The 21,699-nt window shown below is 45.6% G+C and overlaps 2 protein-coding genes across 2 annotated transcripts in view; one reads left to right on the top strand and one right to left on the bottom strand.

The window, feature by feature from the left end:
• Window positions 1-8,328, top strand: part of LOC126543598 (pancreatic triacylglycerol lipase-like) — a 16,038-nt gene extending 7,710 nt beyond the window's left edge. The window contains exons 6-12 of the mRNA XM_072284982.1: window positions 1,165-1,293; window positions 1,684-1,900; window positions 3,588-3,766; window positions 4,604-4,724; window positions 5,653-5,847; window positions 7,275-7,430; window positions 8,239-8,328. Coding sequence (XP_072141083.1) covers window positions 1,165-1,293; window positions 1,684-1,900; window positions 3,588-3,766; window positions 4,604-4,724; window positions 5,653-5,847; window positions 7,275-7,401 — 968 coding nt within the window. The 3' untranslated portion in view covers window positions 7,402-7,430; window positions 8,239-8,328. The remainder of the gene's footprint in view (window positions 1-1,164; window positions 1,294-1,683; window positions 1,901-3,587; window positions 3,767-4,603; window positions 4,725-5,652; window positions 5,848-7,274; window positions 7,431-8,238) is intronic.
• On the bottom strand, window positions 7,454-21,579 carry LOC126543597 (retinol dehydrogenase 5-like). The gene is made up of 6 exons (XM_050190706.3): window positions 21,387-21,579; window positions 18,773-19,039; window positions 15,121-15,324; window positions 11,930-12,112; window positions 10,511-10,643; window positions 7,454-8,987 (listed from the first exon to the last, which is right to left on the bottom strand). The coding sequence occupies exons 1-6, from the start codon at window positions 21,406-21,408 to the stop codon at window positions 8,507-8,509; spliced, it is 1,290 nt and encodes a 429-aa protein (XP_050046663.2). The 5' UTR covers window positions 21,409-21,579; the 3' UTR covers window positions 7,454-8,506.
• Window positions 21,580-21,699: the final 120 nt, after the last annotated feature.

Below are 21,699 nucleotides of genomic sequence, written 5' to 3'. Positions count from 1 at the left end.
TCTTAACAGAAACACCTAATATGATGCTATGAAATGCGGCAGCAGATATGCAATATTATATTATTTTTTACGCATGTATGTATTCCTTACATCTCATGCCAGCCAGTTTTTTATGTCATTTGGCTAAATATTGGTGCTGATATGCATTTTTAGCGGTTCGGTGTTCCTTTTAACAGAGGGTTGCACTGTACACTTTGCCGTTGAGAAATCGCATTAAGCATATCATATCTAGGATTAAGCGCCAAAGATACCAGAATATGCCACCTTTCTGCGAGTTCCTGCTTTCAACTATTACGTGGTCTGGTCTGCACTGCCAGTTTTAATACAGTATAGCACTCTAAAAACTCAGACATTTCTGTCAAGTTACTCGCGTGGGATGGATGGATGGATGGATGCAAAACTTTAATAAGGTCCTGAGGTACGCGACTCAGCGCGCTGCGGGCTGTTCCCACGTTGGGACAGTCAGGCCTTGCCCGACCGCCGCATCGTGGGCCCTCTGGACAGCCCATAGTTGCGCCCCGGCATCGGGGCTCATGATAGCGGAGAGCCACTTGTCTTCATTGATTTGTTCTGTGCCTCGTAACGAGGGGCAACGCCAGAGCATATGGTCTAGGCTAGCGATGTCATTGCAGTGCCTGCAAGAACTAGTGGCATAGGTGTCGGGATAAATTTTGTGGAATAAAGCCGGGCTGGGATATGAACCTGTTTGCAATAATCTGAGGGTCAATGCCTGCGCTCTGTTTAACTTCTTGTGTGGAAGGGGAAAGTAAGTATTTGTTTTATATCAAGTGGTACATTTGGCTGGTTACTGTATGCACCGACTCGGGTTGCTATGATGTGAAGCACATTCTGCATCAGAACCAGAGAAAGAATGCTCGAGCAGAACGTACAGCTGCTTGTCAAAGCAGTGGGCGACCGGATGCGGGAAAACGTCAGTTTGTGTAAGTTTTTCAAACCGCTTTTAAACTTTTCGAACCCACCAATCAAATACGTTCGTGGTGATTGAGAACGAGCAGAGTAGACATATCCATTATGGGCGGGTAAGGTAACTATTGAACATGGAGCCAAATGAATGAAGGAGATTTCAGCACTCTTTTTGTTTTTGCAGAATGCCGAACCGCCTGTGTTTTCTCTGCCGAGCTTTCCATTCTGAAACGTTCCCAGGATTGGACCCCGCCGGGCCGTACTTCTTCCACATGCCGCCCGCCGTGCGGCTAGATCCCACCGACGCAGCCTTTGTCGACGTGATCCACTCCGACGCAAGCCTGCCGTTCAGCATCGTCGCGAACCTCGGTTTCTTCAACGATAAAGGCGAGTGTCTTGCTTGTGACATGGCGAAGGAGAAAAGGCTTCGCTCACTATATTCATCACCCCCCCTCCCCCAGCGCCAGTGCTCTCAAATGCATTAGGCACATACCTTTATGCATGTAATACATGCATAAGTTCTGTATATAGGCACGTGTCCTTTAATCCAGCTTGTAACCTCCCAGAGAGAGTGTTCCTGTGCCCAGATAAAGAACTTTGCTCATTGTTCCCTTCTAATTCTTGTTATGTACAACGTTGCAGTTCTTGTATGCATAAAAAAGTAGCGGATAAAAAAATGAGCAGCACAAAGTGGAGCATCGCCAATCTGGACGACCCCACGTTCACGTGGCGTGCGCGCATGTTGCACTTGCTACACAGGCTTCGGGATCGATCAGTTGGTCGGTCATGTGGATTTCTACCCGAACAATGGCAACCGGCAGCCAGGCTGTCGCATGCAGCACATCAACAGCCTGCTCCTGGAAGGCATGCTGGAGAGCGTTCGACGCCTCGCAGCCTGCGACCACCAGAGATCGGTGGACTACTTCATCGCCACTATCAACAGGAGGCTATGCCTGCCCGTCGGTGTGGCCTGCAGGTGAAAGCTCACCAAGTCTGTACAGTGCAGCGAAGGCTATGGGTTGCGTCGGCCATTCAGAAAAGAGGACAAGAATAAGGGGTCCTTCAACGTCCGCCTTTGATCGCCCTCCGTGAGGCGCTGAATGAATTGAAGCATCGCGAAAGAATTAGCAGGACAGAGTCTGCAAGCCCTCTTCCCTTTTCTGGAACATGGAGTCGGTTCTCGTTACTGATTGGTTGACAGGAACCCTAGCCTTCTGTGCATTGTACAATCAGTTGCTCTTGAGAAGAAGGTTTGCATTTTTGTATGGCGTAGTGGGAAAATTTATTTGAGTGGCACAATACTGCCATTCCTCTCGATTGTTTTTGTCTGCTGTGGAAGTTGTTGGCATTATTTATTTGTTTATTTTCATGCTCTCGGGACGTGAAGGCATTACAAAGAGCAGCGGAGTTACAATATACCAGTGATGACATTTTTGAAGGCGGTGTGACTTTTGGTACAGAAGAACTTCAGTTTGGTCTAGTTGGTGTTTACTGCATATCATATTGACCGCAAATAAAGACGGGGACAGCAGAAGAGAACACACAAACGACACCGGCGGTACCGCCCGTGTCGTTTTTGTGTTGTCTTCCGCTGTCACCATCTTTATTTGCGGTCAATATGATATGCAGTGACTTATGGTAGCAGTGGAAGAAGGAAGGTGGTTTCATTCCTTGCTGGTCCCGGGAATAAGTTAATCAATATATACGTAATGTGACATGTGGTAACACTCAATTTGAATTGATGATAACTACGATTTGAAATATCGTTCAGTTTAAGCAGGAGTTTATCATTCAAAGTTCAAGCAGGTGATGAAGCCTGTGGAAAATACATAAGTGAGAACGTTTACAGAGCTATGACAGGACATGCAAGTCAATGTTAGCTTTCTTTGAACCAGTACCAGTATATGGCATATAAGTGAGGGAAATAAAAAACTGCACCACCAGGCTGGTTTCCGGCAGAAACTTGAGAAGAAGCAAGTCCATAATGTGCCTTGAGGTGCGAAAGTTTTTGGATCAGATGCGCCCATTTGTGCAAAGTTGTCAGGCGCATTTCCGTCGGGAGCTTTCTGATTTATGCAGAGAGTTGTTTAGCAAATGCCGACCAGTGAAACCATGAGGTTCGAAGGAAAGCAGATGTTAACATGAGTGCAGACAAGAGGAATTTATTAAAGAGAGTACCAAGCACACGCACTCTCTCCTTAAAGCTCACACTCGCAGTAGGTGTAACGAATAGTGTCGTTTTATGGGCGTTTCTTTCATCTTTGACTCACATGAAAAAACCGATTGTCTAATAAACGCGGGCTGATTTTCTGAGTGCCTGTCAATTGCTTCCCATATATGGATCGCGGTAGAGCTAGAAAGTTGAACCACTTAGTTTCTGTTTCTTGTTTTCTTTTAGTAACCAAGTTAATCGAACTCCACCGACTGCTTGTGCTCGGTGCGCATATTTACGGATTTTCATCAGCTATTTGGCATTGCAACCGGGATGGCCGCTACAATTGAGGCAATATAAATTTTGTAAAATGACGTTTCTGTCAAAGTTCTTCAAGACCAGTGATCCAATGCCCTAGAGTATCATAAGTTGGTCGCTTTGGAAGCTCAACTGTGAACGACCAGGCGGGGTTTTCAATCCTACACGAGGTGAGTCCTCTGGCGCGATGCAGGTCTTGGGAAGAATTCACGGCTGGACGCTGCGGTGGCTGTGCCTCGGGTCGGGGTCGTTGTGCCGTCATGGGCTTTCTTGCCGACAAAGTGCGGAGGCTGCCTCGAAGGAGCGGTGATCGTACTCGGGGAAATAGCGCCAAGCTTTATCTAAAGACGGACCCGGACCCACCGTACTGCCGTGAGTGATGCACGTCGGAGGAGCCTCCCTATATATAAACAGTAAAACTGATAAGTCCCATAACCACCATGTCCAATAATCTCATATGAAACGTATGTGATTGTATATAAGGACCCGTATGTTCCCATATGTAATATGGGATTATTGAATTTAGTTGTCCTGGGCCCATCAGTCCTTATTTTTTATGAGGTCGACTTCTGTCTTTGCCATGAGCTAGTGGTGCTGGGACACGGTTCTAAAGAAAGTGAACGCTACCTCGGGACAAATGCTGGCGTGTGAACAACAGTGCCTAATAAGAAAAAAAATTCGAGAAACGAGCATGCAAGAAAAATGAACATAAACTGGATAATAACCAGCAAGTGTTATAAGTTCTGGAAATGGGTAAGCGAGTGAATTTATACTCAGATGTCACTGTGGGTAAAGGGAAGTTGCGTAGGACCCAGAACTTGATCAAATCCAAAAAGAGGTTTTATTTTATGTATAAAAGATAGACTCAACTACCGCAGTAACATTCGTTGTCATAATCTAAGCAAAGATACTGTACCATGTACACTTGGAAATATGTCGAGTGAGAGCAAAATAATTTATCTAAAGGGATGACTAGTTGTAGCTGGGTAAGGCGGGGATATCTCTAACTATGTGGTAACTCAGTATGGAAGCCTTGCATGTGAGGTCAGAGTAGTAACTAAGACGCCAAAGTGCATGGTATTGGATTTATCGCAATGATGCAGTCTTATTTCTAACTAAAGGAAAAAAGAAAGCAGAAATTAAGCAGACCAACTCATGGCTGCTGGGTCTTTTTATCTTCTGAACAGGTCTGTTTTATGTTGTTGGAAGTGTTTCAGTACCAAATAATCGTGAAGACCACAAAATCTGTGCCACTGTGGGATCTCTTTGGCGACGTCCAGTTGACGCTCCCAGGAGTGGACCAAAAAATTGCTATCCGGATGCACAAAAGGTACCACAGATTGATCCACAATGTTACTATTCGTGCCTTGCTTTTCGCTCAGGTGTTGCCATGTGCAGGAATATATTGAAATTATTATTCTCGACTGGTTGTTGATTGATGAGAAAAAAATAAAAAATTAAAGCGTCTGTGACATTCTTGTAAATACAAGCGTTTTTTTACATAGGCAATGTGGTTTTAGCGACATGCTATGTTAACAAACTGAAAGAAAAGAAATAAATTTATAATAAGAGCATTCTCGTTTTTTTGTGAGGATTAAGTTCATCAACGATGGCTCGGTAACCTTTTTAAGCTGACAATTAAATTCTACGTTTAGGTGACCAGAAATGGCTAGATTTGGCCACACACACCCCAGCAAGCGGTCCAACATGAGCTGTCCCACTGCGACGTAAATCTTCGTAGCTAGTGACTTGGTATAGCGTATATTTGCTCTCCTATATAACCCTTTCTTACAGATGAAGAAAGAGGCATAAGCCTTATCGTGTAGAATATTTTTTGTTCTCTTCTTGTGGACGAAGATGTTTTCTTTCGTTCATTTCCGAGCTTTATTCTTGTATGTTGTTCGTATTTTCCTTACACTTTGCGTTTGGCGACCATTAAGCTATTCCCTCATAAGTTCCTTCTAATTTTTCATAGACTGTGATTAATTTTATTTATTTAATTAATCTGTACTCTCCGAGAATTTCCTAATTTTATTCTAACCACCCTTAACTCAATCTTTGAGACTTATTTTTACATATAGTAATTTTACATTTACAAATTCTCTAATTGCTTATATTATAGTGCCAGCCGATTCTGGGCTAATTCGCCCCACTAGATGATTAGCCACAGATACGAGCGACTACTACCACCAACTGCTGCATGTGTATTTACAGAACGGGTTGAGTTCCATGAAACATTTCTTTTTCATCTCTTGCAGTCCACATAGCATGAAGCCCGGTGTGAAGTACACCTCACTTCTCACCACAAAGAAGAGGCTCTTCGACGTGCACAACGTGACGTTCCACTGGAAATCACTCGTGGGTCGACGGGCGGACAGCGAGAGCCTGGGGCCCGTACCACGTATCCTGTACTTCAAAATTCGGCCGCTAGACATGCACGTTCTTTCGAAAAGGCGAGATGCGCGAACCCTTTTGGTTTTGTCTTCTTTCTGACGAGACCAACGCGCTTCGATTCACAGTGAGATGACGTGAGATGCATTCCTTAGAAGGCTAATGGTTTGGGCTGGTTGGTTTTTCCCTGGGGCTGTGAGGCGCAGCCCTTGTCCCACATCGCGTTGTACCACACAGACTCACGCATTCCCTGTTGCGTGGGCAGAGCGTGACGCCTGTGCGCAAGACAGAAACTGCGACATCTGCGCACGAAGAATAGGTGATGTCCAAATGCAGCACCAAGGGAATGCTTCCTTGGAGTAACGGGCACAAATACCGAAGGCAATGCCTTTTGCGATTCGGATGTACCAGAAGCAATTAATTGCAGAGCCAGAAACACGTCATACCCGCCGTGTTTGAAGATAACCTATTTAGTGCAATAGTATGCCGTGAGGTCAAGAATGTTACAGTTTGGTGTTTGAGTAATAATTTTGCAGTCTTTGTAGCATCGTGCTACAATTCGGGTGGATGTCAATTGCTTTCTCTTTCATGTACTTCCCTCCAGCTTGCGGGATTCTGCAGTACTCATTTCTCATGAATAAAAAACAAGAAGGAAAAAGTGTTCGGCGGAGGGGAAGGGGGCTCACAAGTCGCCGAGTGTTACCTCTGAAATTACGCATGGCCGAAGGGATCAAGCTTCAAAGGCCATTATTACTGAAGCGCAGTATTTACATAACGCGAAGGGCGGCACGTCTTTTCGCCAGAAGTGCTGAACCATAGAAACTACCTCAGGCGGAAGGGCTGTGCTTCCCTTATATCGATACACAGCAATAGGAAGCTTAATTACACTTGCTACTATCCATGCTGTTCTAAAGGGGATGCTCATATTATTCATCCATCGAGGGCTTTATACACCGGTGACATTCCAGGCTTCACTCGGCTTAATGGGGCACCAAGAGGAAATACTAACTCGAGCTAAATTAAAAAAATTGAGCTCTTCTACAACGAAGTCGTCATTCGTAGTATGACCATAGCTTTTTATGCTCGGGAAAATGACGAAAATGAACAATCGCTGAGGTGCCACCTGTTCTCAACTATGGTACCTAAAATGTGAAGTAATCACGGGCTGATGCACGGAGAGCGGCACAGATGGAAGTCACGTGCACATCACGTGCACATCACGTGAACTCGTCAGTTCTGGAGTGGGCGGCTCAAATTACGAAGCAGGGGCGGTACCTTCGGCGGCCATCTTATGCGGAACAAACTGGTATATTGGCATACAGAAAACAATGATAGACTTCTATGCGTAGAATTTATTGATCTACCATGACATATCTTTTCTTTAGTGTCTCTTTAATAAATGAAGAGCTCGGAGGGGAGACGCGCTTGCGATATGGCAGTTCGAAATGCCAGTTTTAAACGCCACTGAACGGACGTTGTGAATCTGCAGGACCAGGCGAACCGAGACGTGGAGGTTCTGCAGGAGTGGCGTCAAAGGAATACCGCTCGTCCCCGGAGAGCTCGTTCTCGAGCCTCAGGAGCAATGCGGAGACGACGACGACGAAGTGGAGCTTTGAGGGACCCGTCAAAGTGACCGTTAATCACGGTGACTCGTTTATATTACCGTCTCTTCTAACGCAATTCACGTGAATTTCTCTTGATGCTAAGATTTGGCAGTTGCATTATACGCTGGCTGCCGTTTAGGTCAGCCGAGGCGAGCTGGTTCTGGTCGGAATTCGTATGCCTTGGCGAATCGCATTGTTTCCCTCTCATTGACACTCCACAGGAGTTACTGAAAATCTGTTGCGCGTTATAGAAAGTGACTCTAGAGGCACTGAATGCTGGGTCACTTAAGAGACAGCTCGAGGTCACATTGGCCGGACATTGACCCCAATGGCACCACAGTGGCCCTGCTGCTGTGGCTACTTGGGCGAACAGAAGGTGAACGTAATGGAAAAGGAGGTCTTTGAAAGGCTTTTTTTTGTGTGTCTCTTTCTAAATGCTTTGGAGGATACTTACCTTGTTGCACAAGGGCTGTTCCTTGACGGTATAACAAGCCCCTCGCCAAGGCAGTGCCGTTAAGATTCAGGTGTGTAGCCTTGCCATCGCCTACGCAGCGCAACGGTATGACTGGGAAGTTGCACCACTTAGATGGAATATCTACATATGTTGAGAAGCAGAGCCGCTGGAATATCTTGACCCGAGTTCTGTGATCTTGCTTTCTGTTAACGTACGCAAAATCTGCTCCTGATCGCACGAGCACCAAGTTAAAGAAAAAGAAAAGAACCCCGCGTGCACGTTTATTTTAAGATCTCGCGCTTATTGTACGGGAAATAAAAAAATAATTAACGAGAAATTATGAGTGAGACCTGCTGAGGCTTGCTTCATGTTAACTTTTTCTTTATCATTTCCAGGCTCTAGCCACACGCAGTGCATCCAATGGTAAAGCCACATTTGCACCAAGAACAACACGCAGGGACTTTTTGTTAGACCCCAGCGTGTCACATTTTCCATCACGTACCATGCTCCTGGAGGTTCAGACGTACGATGGACACTAACTTTCATGCACCGTGCGCGTGATCGAGGCGTTCAGCGTCATCCAAGAATACGAATCGAGAAGTAGCCGCGCGCCAAAGCTGTGAAGGCTTGTCCAAAGGAGTGCGCGCTTCTCCGAGCGTCCTTCTACAAATGGTAGTTCGGCTTGAAGATCGGCGGCGTCTGCAAGGTGGGCTGAACGGTCTCCATGTGGTCCTGCGGTTTGTTATCGCTGCCCGTCAGGGCAGTGTCGTCGGTGGGCAGCGGCTGGACTATGACGTTTCTCACCCGGATGTTGCCCGCGAGCGCGACCCGGGGCGCGAACTGCAGGATGAGGAAGAAGTCACAAATCTTGAGCGGCAGGAACTCGAGGACGGCCCAGGTGAGCGACTGGCGCATCCCGCTACAGCAGTAGCGCACGTTCGTCTCGCTGCTCAGCAACGCATGGGCGACGGCGGTGGACACCTCCTGGAAGTTCTGACGCGAGAACCGCCTCAGCCTCTTGGCGAAGGTGAACTTGAAGCTGTCCAGGTAGGCGGCTCCGTACTCCTCCTGGACCACGTTGGGCAGCCGACGAGTGACTTCGTTGAGAGCCTGCGTGACCTCCGTTGGGTCTGTCATCTGAGTCCTGCGAGAGAGCGACACGGGCTGTCAAAAAAGAAAAAAAAATTAGCGTGACTTGACCGGCGGCTTTTTTGGAGCGCGAACATTGGGGCCACTCAGAACCACGCAGAACAGAGTCGATGAGCGGGGCAGGTGGTTGGGACATCATGCTGCTTTGACGCGCGGAGAATGTGCAGCGAAGTACCGTTTGATCCAACATCACCCGAATAACTTATCCAAAGAAACGAACGTTCACAGCGACATTGGGCTAGTAGCAATGTCTTGTTTAAGGTCTTACTCGAATGAACTTTAGCTGAGTACTCTTCCTTGGGGAAGTAGGACAGCTCTCGAAAGAGAAGTTAAGCATTGAAGACAGGTACGTACTTCCTCAGAAATAGTGGCCAGCTCGCCATTTGTTGTAGCGAATGTAGTCGAGCTGCATAGTCAGTGTATCGTCGCTATCGCACCGGTTATATGATACAATCTGACTTCTGTTACGGTTAGTTGTGTACACGGCCCTACCAGGTGACGCGCACTGTGTATTGTGGCGGCTGTCGGCGCAGAGGGAACATTGCAGTGAGAAAAAATAAAAAATGCAGCAGATTAAACGACTTGGAATTCACAGTGAAGCTTTTTGGGAGTGCATAAATAGTCGAAACATGAGTTTCTGTGTTCCCATTGTCTAGAGCGGCAAGCACGTTAACATCTGTCTTGGTGATCAGCGCCCCCACCGACAGAGCAGACGGCGCGAGCAAACAGCCCATTAAGCAGGCCGTGAAACGCAATACTCCGCTTCATACCAATCGCAAGAAGGCCTGGCGTTTTTCTGGTTCTTGTTTTTTTCATTCGCCCGCACGACCACTGCAACCGCTGCCTCGGATGCAAGGGAGCGAGCGCCATCTGGGGGTGGTGCGATGAACTCAGCACCGAAACGTCGGGCGCGCGCGCCCTCCGCTGTGATTGGCTGGCTTATTCAACTAGAGAACAGCCCTGCCGCAGCACCCACGGTCATTAAAACCCAGCGAGGTTCACGAAAAAAGCTTCGCTTTTAAAATGAAAAAGGTGATCGCATGACTAGCGACTGTCCCAATGAGCGGTGACACTGTTGCTCTTCCTGGCCAACTCTTCCTATTTGCTGGCCGGCTATTGAGTCGAGTAGTGGCTGCGGGTCGGTTCAAAAATAAAGCGAAATCTACCTCGAAATATTCGTATTTTTCATCGGTGTGTATCATCCCCACAGGGTTGATACACATCTTCCTTCGTATGGAAGGTTCCGTGTTAAACACCAGCTGTCTCTGAACACCCGCAGCATGGTGCAAGCTTTTACGGAACCAGGCTGTGCTGACAAACATGCGTCAGCCGTTTTCGGAAATTCGTGTAGTGGCAGTAAGGTCCGCGCCACTTGTGTTTCGCTATGGCGTTTGATTACCTCGACGAACTTTTGCGTGACTCACTGAATCTGAAACTTAGGCCACCCCTGTTGTATGCGTTAGAACTGTCGTAGGGTAGAAGTTATCTGAATGAAAAGATCTGCTGGCGTACACGTACTTGTAAAATGCCGGTTCAATAGTGCACACTTGGACGTTGAATTTGGCCATTTCTCGACGTAGGCCGTCTGCGTAGTGGCACAGGGCAGCTGTAGTTGCTGATCCGATCACCATTCCAGGAATAGCGACCCTGCCTACGTCGGGGAAGAAATAACGTTATGTTCGAATTGGATATTTTATTTTGTGTCGCGTAGTGGACCTGAAGTAGGCGGATGATCATGATAGCAATCCATTTACTATTTGCTCGAAGCAAGATGTGTAATTGCAATACATGCGTTGTACGTTGAGTTTATATGACGATCAATCGGTCACCGCCAGGACCACATCCTGTCAAGAGTTCCCGAGTGTGGTGGTTGTGGCTCTTTGGTTGCTGTTTAGAACAGTGAGCCAAATTAGACAAACAACTGATATCGTGGGTATGTACGGATAAGCGGAAGAAGAATAAATTAGTTCATGCTTGCGTTGTGTTCAGATCAGTGCTGGAATTTTATATTTATTTAACGGTTGCTCAAAGAGCTACACAGACACAAGCAACACATCCGCATACAAAACGCAGCGCACCAACAACGCGCCTTAGTGTTTGCTGCAGCAACGCTTGTGCGAGAAATCTGTCTACACTTCATGAACAGTGGGTGAACAAGCGAAGCCTAGGTCAGGTGTCAAAGCTTCCGCGAAGAGGCTCGTATTCCTCAGAGCCCTGATGACGACGGATAACTTCTGAAGTTGCCAAAAAGACAGCTTAGTGAAGGCAGCATCCAAATAAGATGGATGATGCTGGCTCCTTTCCTGTCCAATCAAGAAGGCGATTGAGCAGAATACTTTAACACTCGACGGGAAGGTCGCCAGCGCACAAGAAAACGCAGTAACGCTTTCCTCTGCGCCTAATCTACGCGTACAGTGACCTGGTGTGATTTCTTTAGATTTTTTTTTCTTAGCACTAGGGAGGGGCGGGGACAGGCTCTTTGAATGGGGGGAACAGCATGAGTCTTCATTTTCGTTTTGAGTGCAGGAGCACGCTTGAAACTGAATGGTGGGAGGAGGTGGGTGGTGCCCTCTGCGAGGTGTACCCCTGCTGTCGCAATCCTGACGCCGTCCCTGAGGCAACATGGCGTCAAAGCCCCAGAGACGTCACCCAAGTGCGTTCTATTGGGCTTAAAATTGCCTTCTTAACAGTCAAAGCAGACTTCCCTTCAATGCTGGCAAGCCAAAACATACCCTAAATAGACATGGAAAGGCATACCGCTCTGTCTCGTCTATTTGGTTAAGTCCACTGTTTTGTCTTGTTTATTCGGTTGCCCCGCCTTTCGCATTGGAGAACATCACGATGTCAAACCAACTAGCTCAACAGCCCATTCGCGGGTACGCTAAGCACAGCTAGCACAGGAAAGTCAAACAAAATATAAAAACAAGAGCTGCCCACCTTGCAACCCAGTAACGAAAACAATGCGGCCGTTGCTCTTCTTGATTTGCGGTAGGCCGAGCATGACGAACTTCAGCGTGCCGAGGATGTTGATGTCGATGACCCGCTGCATTTCTTTGAAAGGTATCCACTCCATTTCGCCGTAGCACGCCACGCCGGCATTCGCCACGACACCCCAAAGAGCTATGATGAAAAAAAGAGAGATGGAATCGGGAAGCCTGAACTGATTACTGGTGAAGTAGTGCTGGTCACTGACATTACGAGCGACAGAGGCTAATTATGCTGGCTGGTAAAGCGAAGAAACGAGCTCGGCCTGAGAAAACCCTACTATTACCAGGGTTGATCATGTAGAGATAGTACACAAATATTTTGCTCAAGTATGCAAATGTGACAGACTTGCACATCAAAGGCAGTGAATCTGTGTAAGGCAGTTTTCAAACCTTTCGAATGTCCTAGGGCTGTCGATCGTCCTTGCCCGAAATCTGGCCAAGATATTGCAGCTTGCTCCATTATATCCGGTGCAATTCTTTCGCTATACCCAAACATTTGCTCACATGCTTAATTACATCCGAGCTTAGTACGCAGTAGTAATTAGAAAAATCTGCTTTGAATCATCAGAAGTATCTGAAACAAGAGAAATGCATGTTATACGTGCAGTGAACATTGTGTTCGCTGGAGGAGAGGAGTGTTGTACTACAGTACCCCACATAGTTTTAAAGAGACGCGAACACCGTGACACTGGTAAAATAATGAATCGCAACAAGTTCGTATGTGGGTTATCTAAACTGGAGTCACTGTTTTTGAGTGACTGGACATCGTTGAGGCAGAAATCATCTACCCTGCGCATTCTCTCAGGAACTGGTCCCTCTCATCGCAACAACCGGATATATCCTGCAGCAGAACATCAATTTTTCAGCCCCTTCGAGACTGTAACGACTGGTTCTATTTTTTATATATTAGTGAAAAAATCGAATATTCGACAATTTCGAATATACAGAGCGATACAAGCTTTAGCGATGTGCTGGAGATGTTATCGAGGCGGTTCGGCTGACATGCTACTTCAGGTGCGGGGTAATGTTTTGATATCTACAGCTACAAACACTTACAAACGTTACAAACAACACACACATATGCACTGCAGAGCTGTATAAAAAGCTTCGACAAAGTTTGTGGCCCGGAAGAACTTCAGCAGTGCTTTCGAGGCACGTGACTCGCAGGTGGTGTTTTGCCATGGGCCCAAACGTGCCACAGTTCTAAGCCTGTGTCCCGTTGAAGGAGTGGTGCCGCCTTCGAAGACTGTCTGTGACGCATGTCTTTCCACTCGAATACAAATCGAATAGCAAAGCCTATTTGATTCGGATCCGAAAGTTCAAATAATCGCACGCCGCTAGTATTTAGTGCTTCTCTTTGGTGTCCGTTTAGCCCTGTGATGCCCAAACGCAGTTATACGTGGACAAAACAATAAAGCAACTTGCTCTGCTTTATTTCTGCCCATGCAGAGTACACTTGCACAAAAAACGTCATGAAATGTTATTAGATTTATAACTTAAGTAGTAATTATACTTTAATCAATTAGTAATCGGTTTGCTGAAGTATGCACAACCGAAAACTCTCTGCAGCATTTCAAAAACAACGAAAGTGCTACCAGAGGTTATGATTTATATGTTTCGTGCTTATATAAGAAATTGGAGGTATCAGGACAAGGTAACATATATACCCTACGGCAAATTATAGTTCTGCGGGAGCCTGCAAGGTGAAGGAAGGTTTATGGTGGAGAAAGTTGTCGTCCACTGGACTATAGCATGAAGCTATAAGGGAGACCTATAACAGTATCTCAAAAAAACACCCATGTGGGTTTCTTTTGTAGCTTTGTGCTACGGTCAAGTGGATGACAGTTACCCCTTTCGTGAACATGTCGAGTTACAGGGTTAACAATGGACTGCATCGCACAACTTGGCAGCGCACTCTACAGTATATGTAGCTTCCTCCATTGTCGGGTGAAATCGGACGGTGTCCAATTTCTCGCACTTCAAAAGAAATTAATAGAAATCAGGTTAAACCCGATTTCTATCCGAAGTTTACTCTCTTGTAAAGAACAAAAATAAGTGCAGGTGTCACAAAACAAATGAATGCTGCCCGTTTTTTATGAGAAAGTGATCAAAATTTACAATATTATCAACATTGTTATCATGTTGATATGGTAAATGACTTTTTTTCTGCTAGCACTCAAGAGAAAACCGGCGTATATATATACCATAATGCTCGTATGTCTAGCACCAGCCGGTGTTGAGTGAACGGACGCGTCTTTTTTGGTAGCGGTGTTTACATGAACACGACAGTGGTACGTTGCATCGCATTTTCCTTTACGTCATACACATGTAAACAGAGACAATAACGATTAGGGAAGCGAACTAACGCAGTACTGACGCTGCTGTACATTGCGAATGTCAGCTGTGATGTTGAGACGATGTTTACCCAACTACTTTACGTTCAAAGAAGTGTGGCTTAGTTGTCTAGTTCGTATGTCATTAATTTTGTTGGAAAAGCGCATATTTGGGCACTCGTAAGAAAGGGTGACAATAGAGGAGGAGGGAAATCCCGACAGATTCTAGGATAGGCATCTACACGCTCACAATGAATATGATAATGTACGTCAAGGGCTTCGTATACAACTCCTGCGAAACATGCCCGTGTACACTACCTGTTGTAGTTTGTTTTGTTTCTAAAAAAGTGCGAAATTGCAAAATAAAGAAGGGATCGCCAAATTTGCATGTATTTGTTGTATCTGTTAAAGTGATCTCTGTTAAATTTAATCATGATTCCCGATAACGAGGATTTGTAGAGATGAGTTCGTCACCTGGTTTGCGTCACATGATTTTACCGTTACATGTTCTTTGAATGGTGTCATTGTTTAAACAGAACATTTGTGTCGAAATGCAGACAATTGCTTGTGTTAACAATTTGTAAATGTTACCAGGAAGAACTTTATATTTGGGCGACTAAAGAACAAAACTCTGTCTCTACGGTTCTCCTGCGAGACAGAAGAAAAAAACAAACCCCAATTTCTCGCCAGTTTTCTTCCTTGAAAACTGCAGCAACATTTCACCCTGCGAATTTAAAACAAAGATAAAACCTGGAAACGAAGGATCATGACTATATGACGTCTACCAAATTCCGCGTCGAAAGCTCACATTTCCCGTTGAGGCGTTCCTTGACGTCTTCGTAGGCTCTGACTAAAGTGTTGTGCTTGAGGTAGTCCACGTGGAGTACGGTGATGGAGTGGGACATGAGGTTGCGCGAGCCTTCCGAGGTGAGGTCCAAGCACCCGGCGAACACAACGAAGCCCTTCTGCTGCAGTCCCAGTGCGATCACCTGCCCGAGACCCGTGTCGCATCCTGTGATGAAGAGAGACAAAACGTGCATAAACATCGCCGATGATGGTCAACGTAAGCGAATTCACAGACGCTTCATGGAAAGCTATCCACTTTGTAAAAAGAATCATGCTCTCGATAATGCATTTTTCGTTGCAGTGAGGCCATTAAGTAGCGTTTGTTGTTTTTCATTGTATATTTCCGTAGAGAGCAGAGCCGTTAACCAGCCTATGTTTAGTGGTAGTAAGGGCTAGTTTTGTCATGTGCGTGCTGTCTTCAGCGGTGGGAGAGAGAGAAGCGGTTCTTCAGGGGGAAAGGAGGAATGGCTGGCACTATCATCTGCAACCCTTGCGGGAGCATGGCTCAGCGCCAAGCGGTGGGAGCGCCAGCGTGAAAGGCGGATGCCATCCTCCTCTCCCGCAGCCGCCTCATGGGGAGGGGTGGAGAGGGTGGCGGGAGAAGAGGAGGGTTGTCCTTCCGGAGCGTTCCACCGCAGCATCGAAAACTTCAGAATCCCCGACAGTTCTGGAGCGATAGCACGTGCTCCTCCAAAAAGCTTCGGCGACGAACGCGCCAAGTAAATCGGCGGTGCGAGAGCAGCTGCCATTTGCATCGGCGCCTTTGTGTGGGCGGTGAAAGTCCGATGATTTACGAAAACGGGAGAACGAAGCAAGGCAAGGCTATTTGCTTTGAAAAACAACTGCTGTTTGCGTAAATGAAGCTGCTACTTCTTTTTCTTTTTCTCGATGAACGCAACTCTGTTTCTGTGCGACTTGCTGTAAATGCATGTTGGGGAGTCCGAAATGCATGCAAGACATCTTCACTGTCATATTTTCCAGACTTAAGCAGGAATCATTTTAACGATCTATTGAGTTTTATTTCATCTCAAGTTGAAAGATGTGTGGCCCCAGTCCTCTGATTATTCTTGTCGTCTAGGCAGTCCACATCCTTGAATTTCTTATATTTGGCATGCCCCGTTCTTGGGACACTGCGTATTTGCAACTGTGCATGCATCCGATTTTGATCAATCCAGGAGACTGGGTTTGTGCTACTGTGACACGGCGGGTATATATGAGAGTGCGACATGTGCCATATATATGTACGATGTATGTGTCCCGCGTGACACATAAGTGGGACATTCGTGTCCTACTTCGCTGTGCATGCACCTCTCATCATTATTCTTCGAGAAACATCCAACATTTCCTTCGTTCTCGTGACGTCGCTGTGCTGACGTATCTCATTGCGCATCCACCTGGATTCGACTTGGCTCGTCTGGATCGGCGGTTTCCATCGTACATAGCTTTTGAGCGCTGTAGTGCGAGAAGTCTGGACATTGCATGACACTAAATTGTGACGCGTGCGCTGCAAGAACGTAAGCGTAAGCATGAAGATAAAGACACTTGTACGCCTGGCTTCACTTTAAAAAGAAAACGCAGGCGGTATCTTGCGGCTAGTATTATAAAACAGCAGCAAAGCAAGCATACATTGACCACAGTATTGACCCGAGCATTTTTATTAACTTTTTTATTTTTATCTACTGCAGCCCTACTTTAGGATAATAGCAGGAATAGGAAACGTTACACAATAATCAGTGTACACAACAAAGCAAATACAAAGAAATAATTGAACCAAGTTTCAATGAATGCAATTACACGCACGGAAAGGACAATAATGCAGACGTAGCAATTTACATGTTAGCGAGGTGTTCGCCAGTGGCACCTAAAAACTCGTTCATTGGTAAGGAAAGAACGTTACCGCGCAGGGAATTCCAAAGTTCTATTGTGCTTGCATTGTGCAGAAAGCACTCTTAAAACGCACTATAGAGTGATTCATTGGTTCGGTTGGAATACAGCGTTATCCTTGCTTACAGCGATATCCAACGCCGTGATATCCAGTACAGCGATATCCAATGCACCGATATCGAACGTCACAGCCATTACGCCACCACTGCCGTGGTGGCGTAGTGGCTGTGGCATTCCGCTAGTAAGCTCGAGGGCGTGGGGTCGTATATTGGCCAAGGCGGCTGCATTTGTATGGGGGTGAAATGCAAAAAAAAAAAAAAACGAAAACACCCGCATACCGTGCATTGCGAGCACGTTAAAGAACCCCACGTGGTCAAAATTATCCCGGAGTACATCACTATGATATGCCTCCTAATCAAATCGTGGTTTTGGAGCGTAGAACTTAATAATTTTTTTAAAATATTTTGTCCCCTTGCTCATCAACACGCAACGACTACTCAAAAAGTGCTGCTAATATCCGTGAGGTAGACCTGCGACACCTTCAAGGTGGTGGCGTCCCGTGTCCATCATTCCTGCGTTTTTGTAGCTCACCGAGCGGCCGCTCTCGAAAACACTTGTCTGCAAATTTATTTCGGTATGTCAGATGTGTAGTTTGCCAATACAGCTGAAACTCATACTCCTCTTTGCTACCCTTCGAAGACGCTCAAATAGACGATGTCCCCAGATTCGCCTCTTGGTATAGCATCGCAAGAAACTGTGCGGCCGCAAGCACTTAATTCATAATTGTAACGGAAAGCATCTCAAGATAAACGCAGTCACGGAAGAAGGCACAAAAACAAGTGCTAAAATTTCGTGAGAGATAAAGACAGGCGAAATAATGGTTCTCAGTGCAAGTAGGAATCCAAACAAACGAACGACTTACATCGGACCAATTCTGAATATCAAGTTGAAGTGCTTGTGTCAGCGATTTGTTTGACAACCTTTCTGAAAGACAGAAAGCGTTTCTTAATGCGCAATGTAGACACAATCGTTGTTATAGCCCTGTTTCGCGCGCGTACATTTTTGATTAATCTATACCTTTCATAGTGACTGGCTCATGCCGGTCAATAAACATTGAGAGTTAAGCGCCAATTCTATATACATTTCGCTACTTTCCATAACAAGTATGCCTAATACGCTTGACGCACGTACGAACTAAAATCCTTGGAAAAAACGCCTTGCTTTTTACGCTGAAGGGCCCCTTACTAAAAAGGTATTTCTTTTCTGACACACGGTACGACGCGGCCTCATTTATATGCTTTCAGTACAAGGAACGCAGCAAAGCACTTGGGGCTCCTTCTTTAGACTAACACTGACAAAGCGCAAAAAAGCGTATCTGGTAAAATTGCGTCATTGCTGCGTGTAAAACCGTTTTTTGTAAGCGCCCACATTAATAATAAGGCACCTTTGTGATTTCGTCAAGCTATGGGTTGCTGACGACGTGCAGGCCAGGTTGCTCCTTTAGTTCCACAAATAACCTCAGATATCTCCCCTTTTCCCGAGGGACCCGCAACAAATAGGAGATACACCTTTGTCGTGTGTCACTCAGCATGAACGCCGTTCCGCTAGATTTGCCCATTTCCCCTGCAGTGCAAAGGTCTTCGGAGTGCGTGCTAAAAGTGTGTCAGAAGTTTAAGACACTAGCCAACAACAAAACAGTTTCACTGAAGTCGTGCACGCCGCAACCATACCTGTGACGAAGACCGCCCTGCCGGTCACCGGTAGCCTGCCGCCGAAGCTGGCCGTCAGGTGGCGTTTGAGGCAGAAGCCGATCGCGATGGCGAAGGCGAGGTGGCCGACCAGGGACACGGCGTAGGCCAGCGGCGGAGTGACGGCCGTCACCACGAAGGTGCACAGGGACAGTCCCGCGAAAACCAGCAAGGGAGCGTTGGCCTGGCGCCTCCGCGTCGTCTCCACGGCAACATCGGCAGTCAGTGAAGAAGGACGCCCAGAGAGGGCTGCGCATGGGGATCGCGGAGTTAGGCTTAAGAAGAAAAACCTCAGCTCACCGCCAACTCTGATCCCCCTGCTCAAATAAAAGAAAAGACCATGTAAAGCGTAGAAATCGTTTTCTGAGAAAAAGGCTCGACCGATTTGAATGAACTGTGTCCCAATACTCAACCCCAGTGAACTTCATTTCTTGTACCAGCGCTCTGTTCCTTCCCCTGGCCGGCTCGGCTTGTCTCTTCCTTTCTATGTTGCGCTGTCCCAGTTTGAAATTCTAGCAACTGTAGGAAGCGCAGTTTTCATTCAGGGCTTCGAATATATTTAAAACAAAAGATTGTCGGAAATCGGCGAGGTAACGAAAAGCCTAAAAGATGAAATTAACAAATCTGTAACGCTACAACCATGGCAACAAATATCCTCATTCTGTAAAAGCTGCACCTCTTACAACATCCTAAGCGGTCAAATGTGATAAACGGTGTTATTCCTTATGTGACGATTTTAGAACGTTTACGAGCACTTTTTTTGCAAAACTTCAACTGACAAACTAGTGGCACATTTCGGAGAAGCCTATTAACATCGATTTTGTCAGCACTAGATGTATTATTAGGTGCGCCATAAGAAATTCAGACATCGTTTTTGATTGCGAGCTACAGTGCAAAAATTTAATATGTGAGGTTTTTAAAATGTTGTAACTTTCAAGAAGTTTTCTAAAAGATTTGTGGCATAAATTGAAAAAAAAAGCCCTTGCGGCCGTTTGCTAGATATTAACGTGTCCTTGTAAATTCAACAAGCCTAATCAGAATCCCTGCAGTGGTTACAGAGAAAAACAATTTCTCCGTTCCTTTGTTTTATTTTTGGAAGCTTTCTTTGCCACAGTAACTCCTATCTGAATTCGAGGAAACGTAAAAAAATGTTTTGTTCGGCATTCACTCCACCGAATTTAACGATGTTTGTTTGTTGGATTTAAAAGAAAGAAAAGTCCACATCTTCAAGCTTTCATGAGCGCAGTGTTGATTTTTAATTAGCCAATGAATTTTTAGGCAAATATATGTTGAAATATTTCCAATAATAAAAAAACAAAGCATTTATCTTACAGCTTTGTAACTCAGAAGTAACTGAAAGCATCAGAATGACGTAAACTAGAGCTATCGGAACATCTATAACAGACAACACTGATTCAATATACGCTACCCTGAAAGATACCACTACTTTGGGAGTAGGACTTTGCAGAATAGAACGAAATGATGAATCAGCGACCTTTGTGCTTCAATCTTTTGCTGAAACATATGTTTAAGGCATTGATTACTGTGTAACCTGTAAGACCCTAACTTAAGATTATGTTAAAAAAATTCGTAGCTTTCAGCTATCTCTCTTAACTACGAGAACTTAAATTTAAATTGGTACAGCGTTTGTCTAATAAAATCACTTCTGCGTTTCACATGCATTTGAATAGAAATATTTGGGGTTGGCCCTGAAGTGAAGCTTTGCCGTTAAAGAAGCATTAGGCTTACAAGCTAAATATAAACAAACTGATAAATCCAAATTTTTATGATGCTCTGTCTACACATATGCGCGCCCCACCCGGGGCAACACGTAACTGTGCAATTCATCATAGTCCATCAAAATGTTGCATTAAGACCTCCACTATATAGACGATGGGTCTGATGAGACAACTAGCCTTTATTAACGTAAAGTCCATGCTTCTGTGGAAAATGAGCAAGTAGCTGACGTAGTGAACTTCTTACTATATCATTTTGAGAGTTTGGGGCACACTCCAGCATCTCTATTTAGCTATATAAAACACAGAAATCACTAAATTAGTTTGAATGTACGTTTGTGGTATTTAAGAAACAAAGTTAACTTCTAGCGACTGCTGCTGGCAAAAATCTGGTTTACCGATGCCATTGCGCTTTACAAAAATTTTCAAACACTGGTAAGTAGTAATGACGACAAAAAAGACAAAAAAAAAAAAAAACAATTCGTGGCTTTCTTGCTAAGATACGCCCGACTCCCCATGGTGCCGTTTAAGATAAATATCATTAACAATAATTGATCGATGAAGCGGTAAACAGCGATAACAAACCGCGAACGTCACTGAATGGACGCCGGGAATAAAAGTTCCACGGGACATGCTACCATTGAAGTAATTTCGCTCTGTTTTGTTTTCGAAACAATAGACTCACACGAGTTTTCTCCGCGGCGATGGAATTGGGATAAGTCCGAATAAAGCGTTCACGAAAGCATGAAACTTGCCTCTCTCAGTCGACACCAGCGATTTCATCAATGCCCGACAAAATGTCCTGCGTTCTTGATACTGTGATTACCTTCGGGACTTCCTCGAATGCAATGGACACTCACCCATTGAGTCAGTCCTGCTCATGACGTCATAGTGGTCACATCGAGCGCTTGCGAAGGCTGCGACCTGTGTCGCGCTCGCCGCGGTCTTCTTGCAGGTCTAGAGCATCGGCGGATTGGTCAGTCCTCGACCGCTGCCCACATATCGCATACTGATGGTGATCATAATGACGTCAAATATTGTCGCTCGTACCCTCTACGTATTTCTAAAGCAAGTAAAAAACCAGATTGAGAAAAGAACCACGCGAAGTTTGTAGATTGCAGCGTCGGTGTGGTTTATAAGATTCCCTTGTCATGTGGCAAAGTGTATGTAGGG

The sequence above is a fragment of the Dermacentor andersoni genome, chromosome 10 (genome assembly GCF_023375885.2).
Source record: "Dermacentor andersoni chromosome 10, qqDerAnde1_hic_scaffold, whole genome shotgun sequence".
NCBI lineage: Eukaryota > Metazoa > Arthropoda > Arachnida > Ixodida > Ixodidae > Dermacentor > Dermacentor andersoni.
This window is presented reverse-complemented; position numbering and strand designations above follow the sequence as displayed.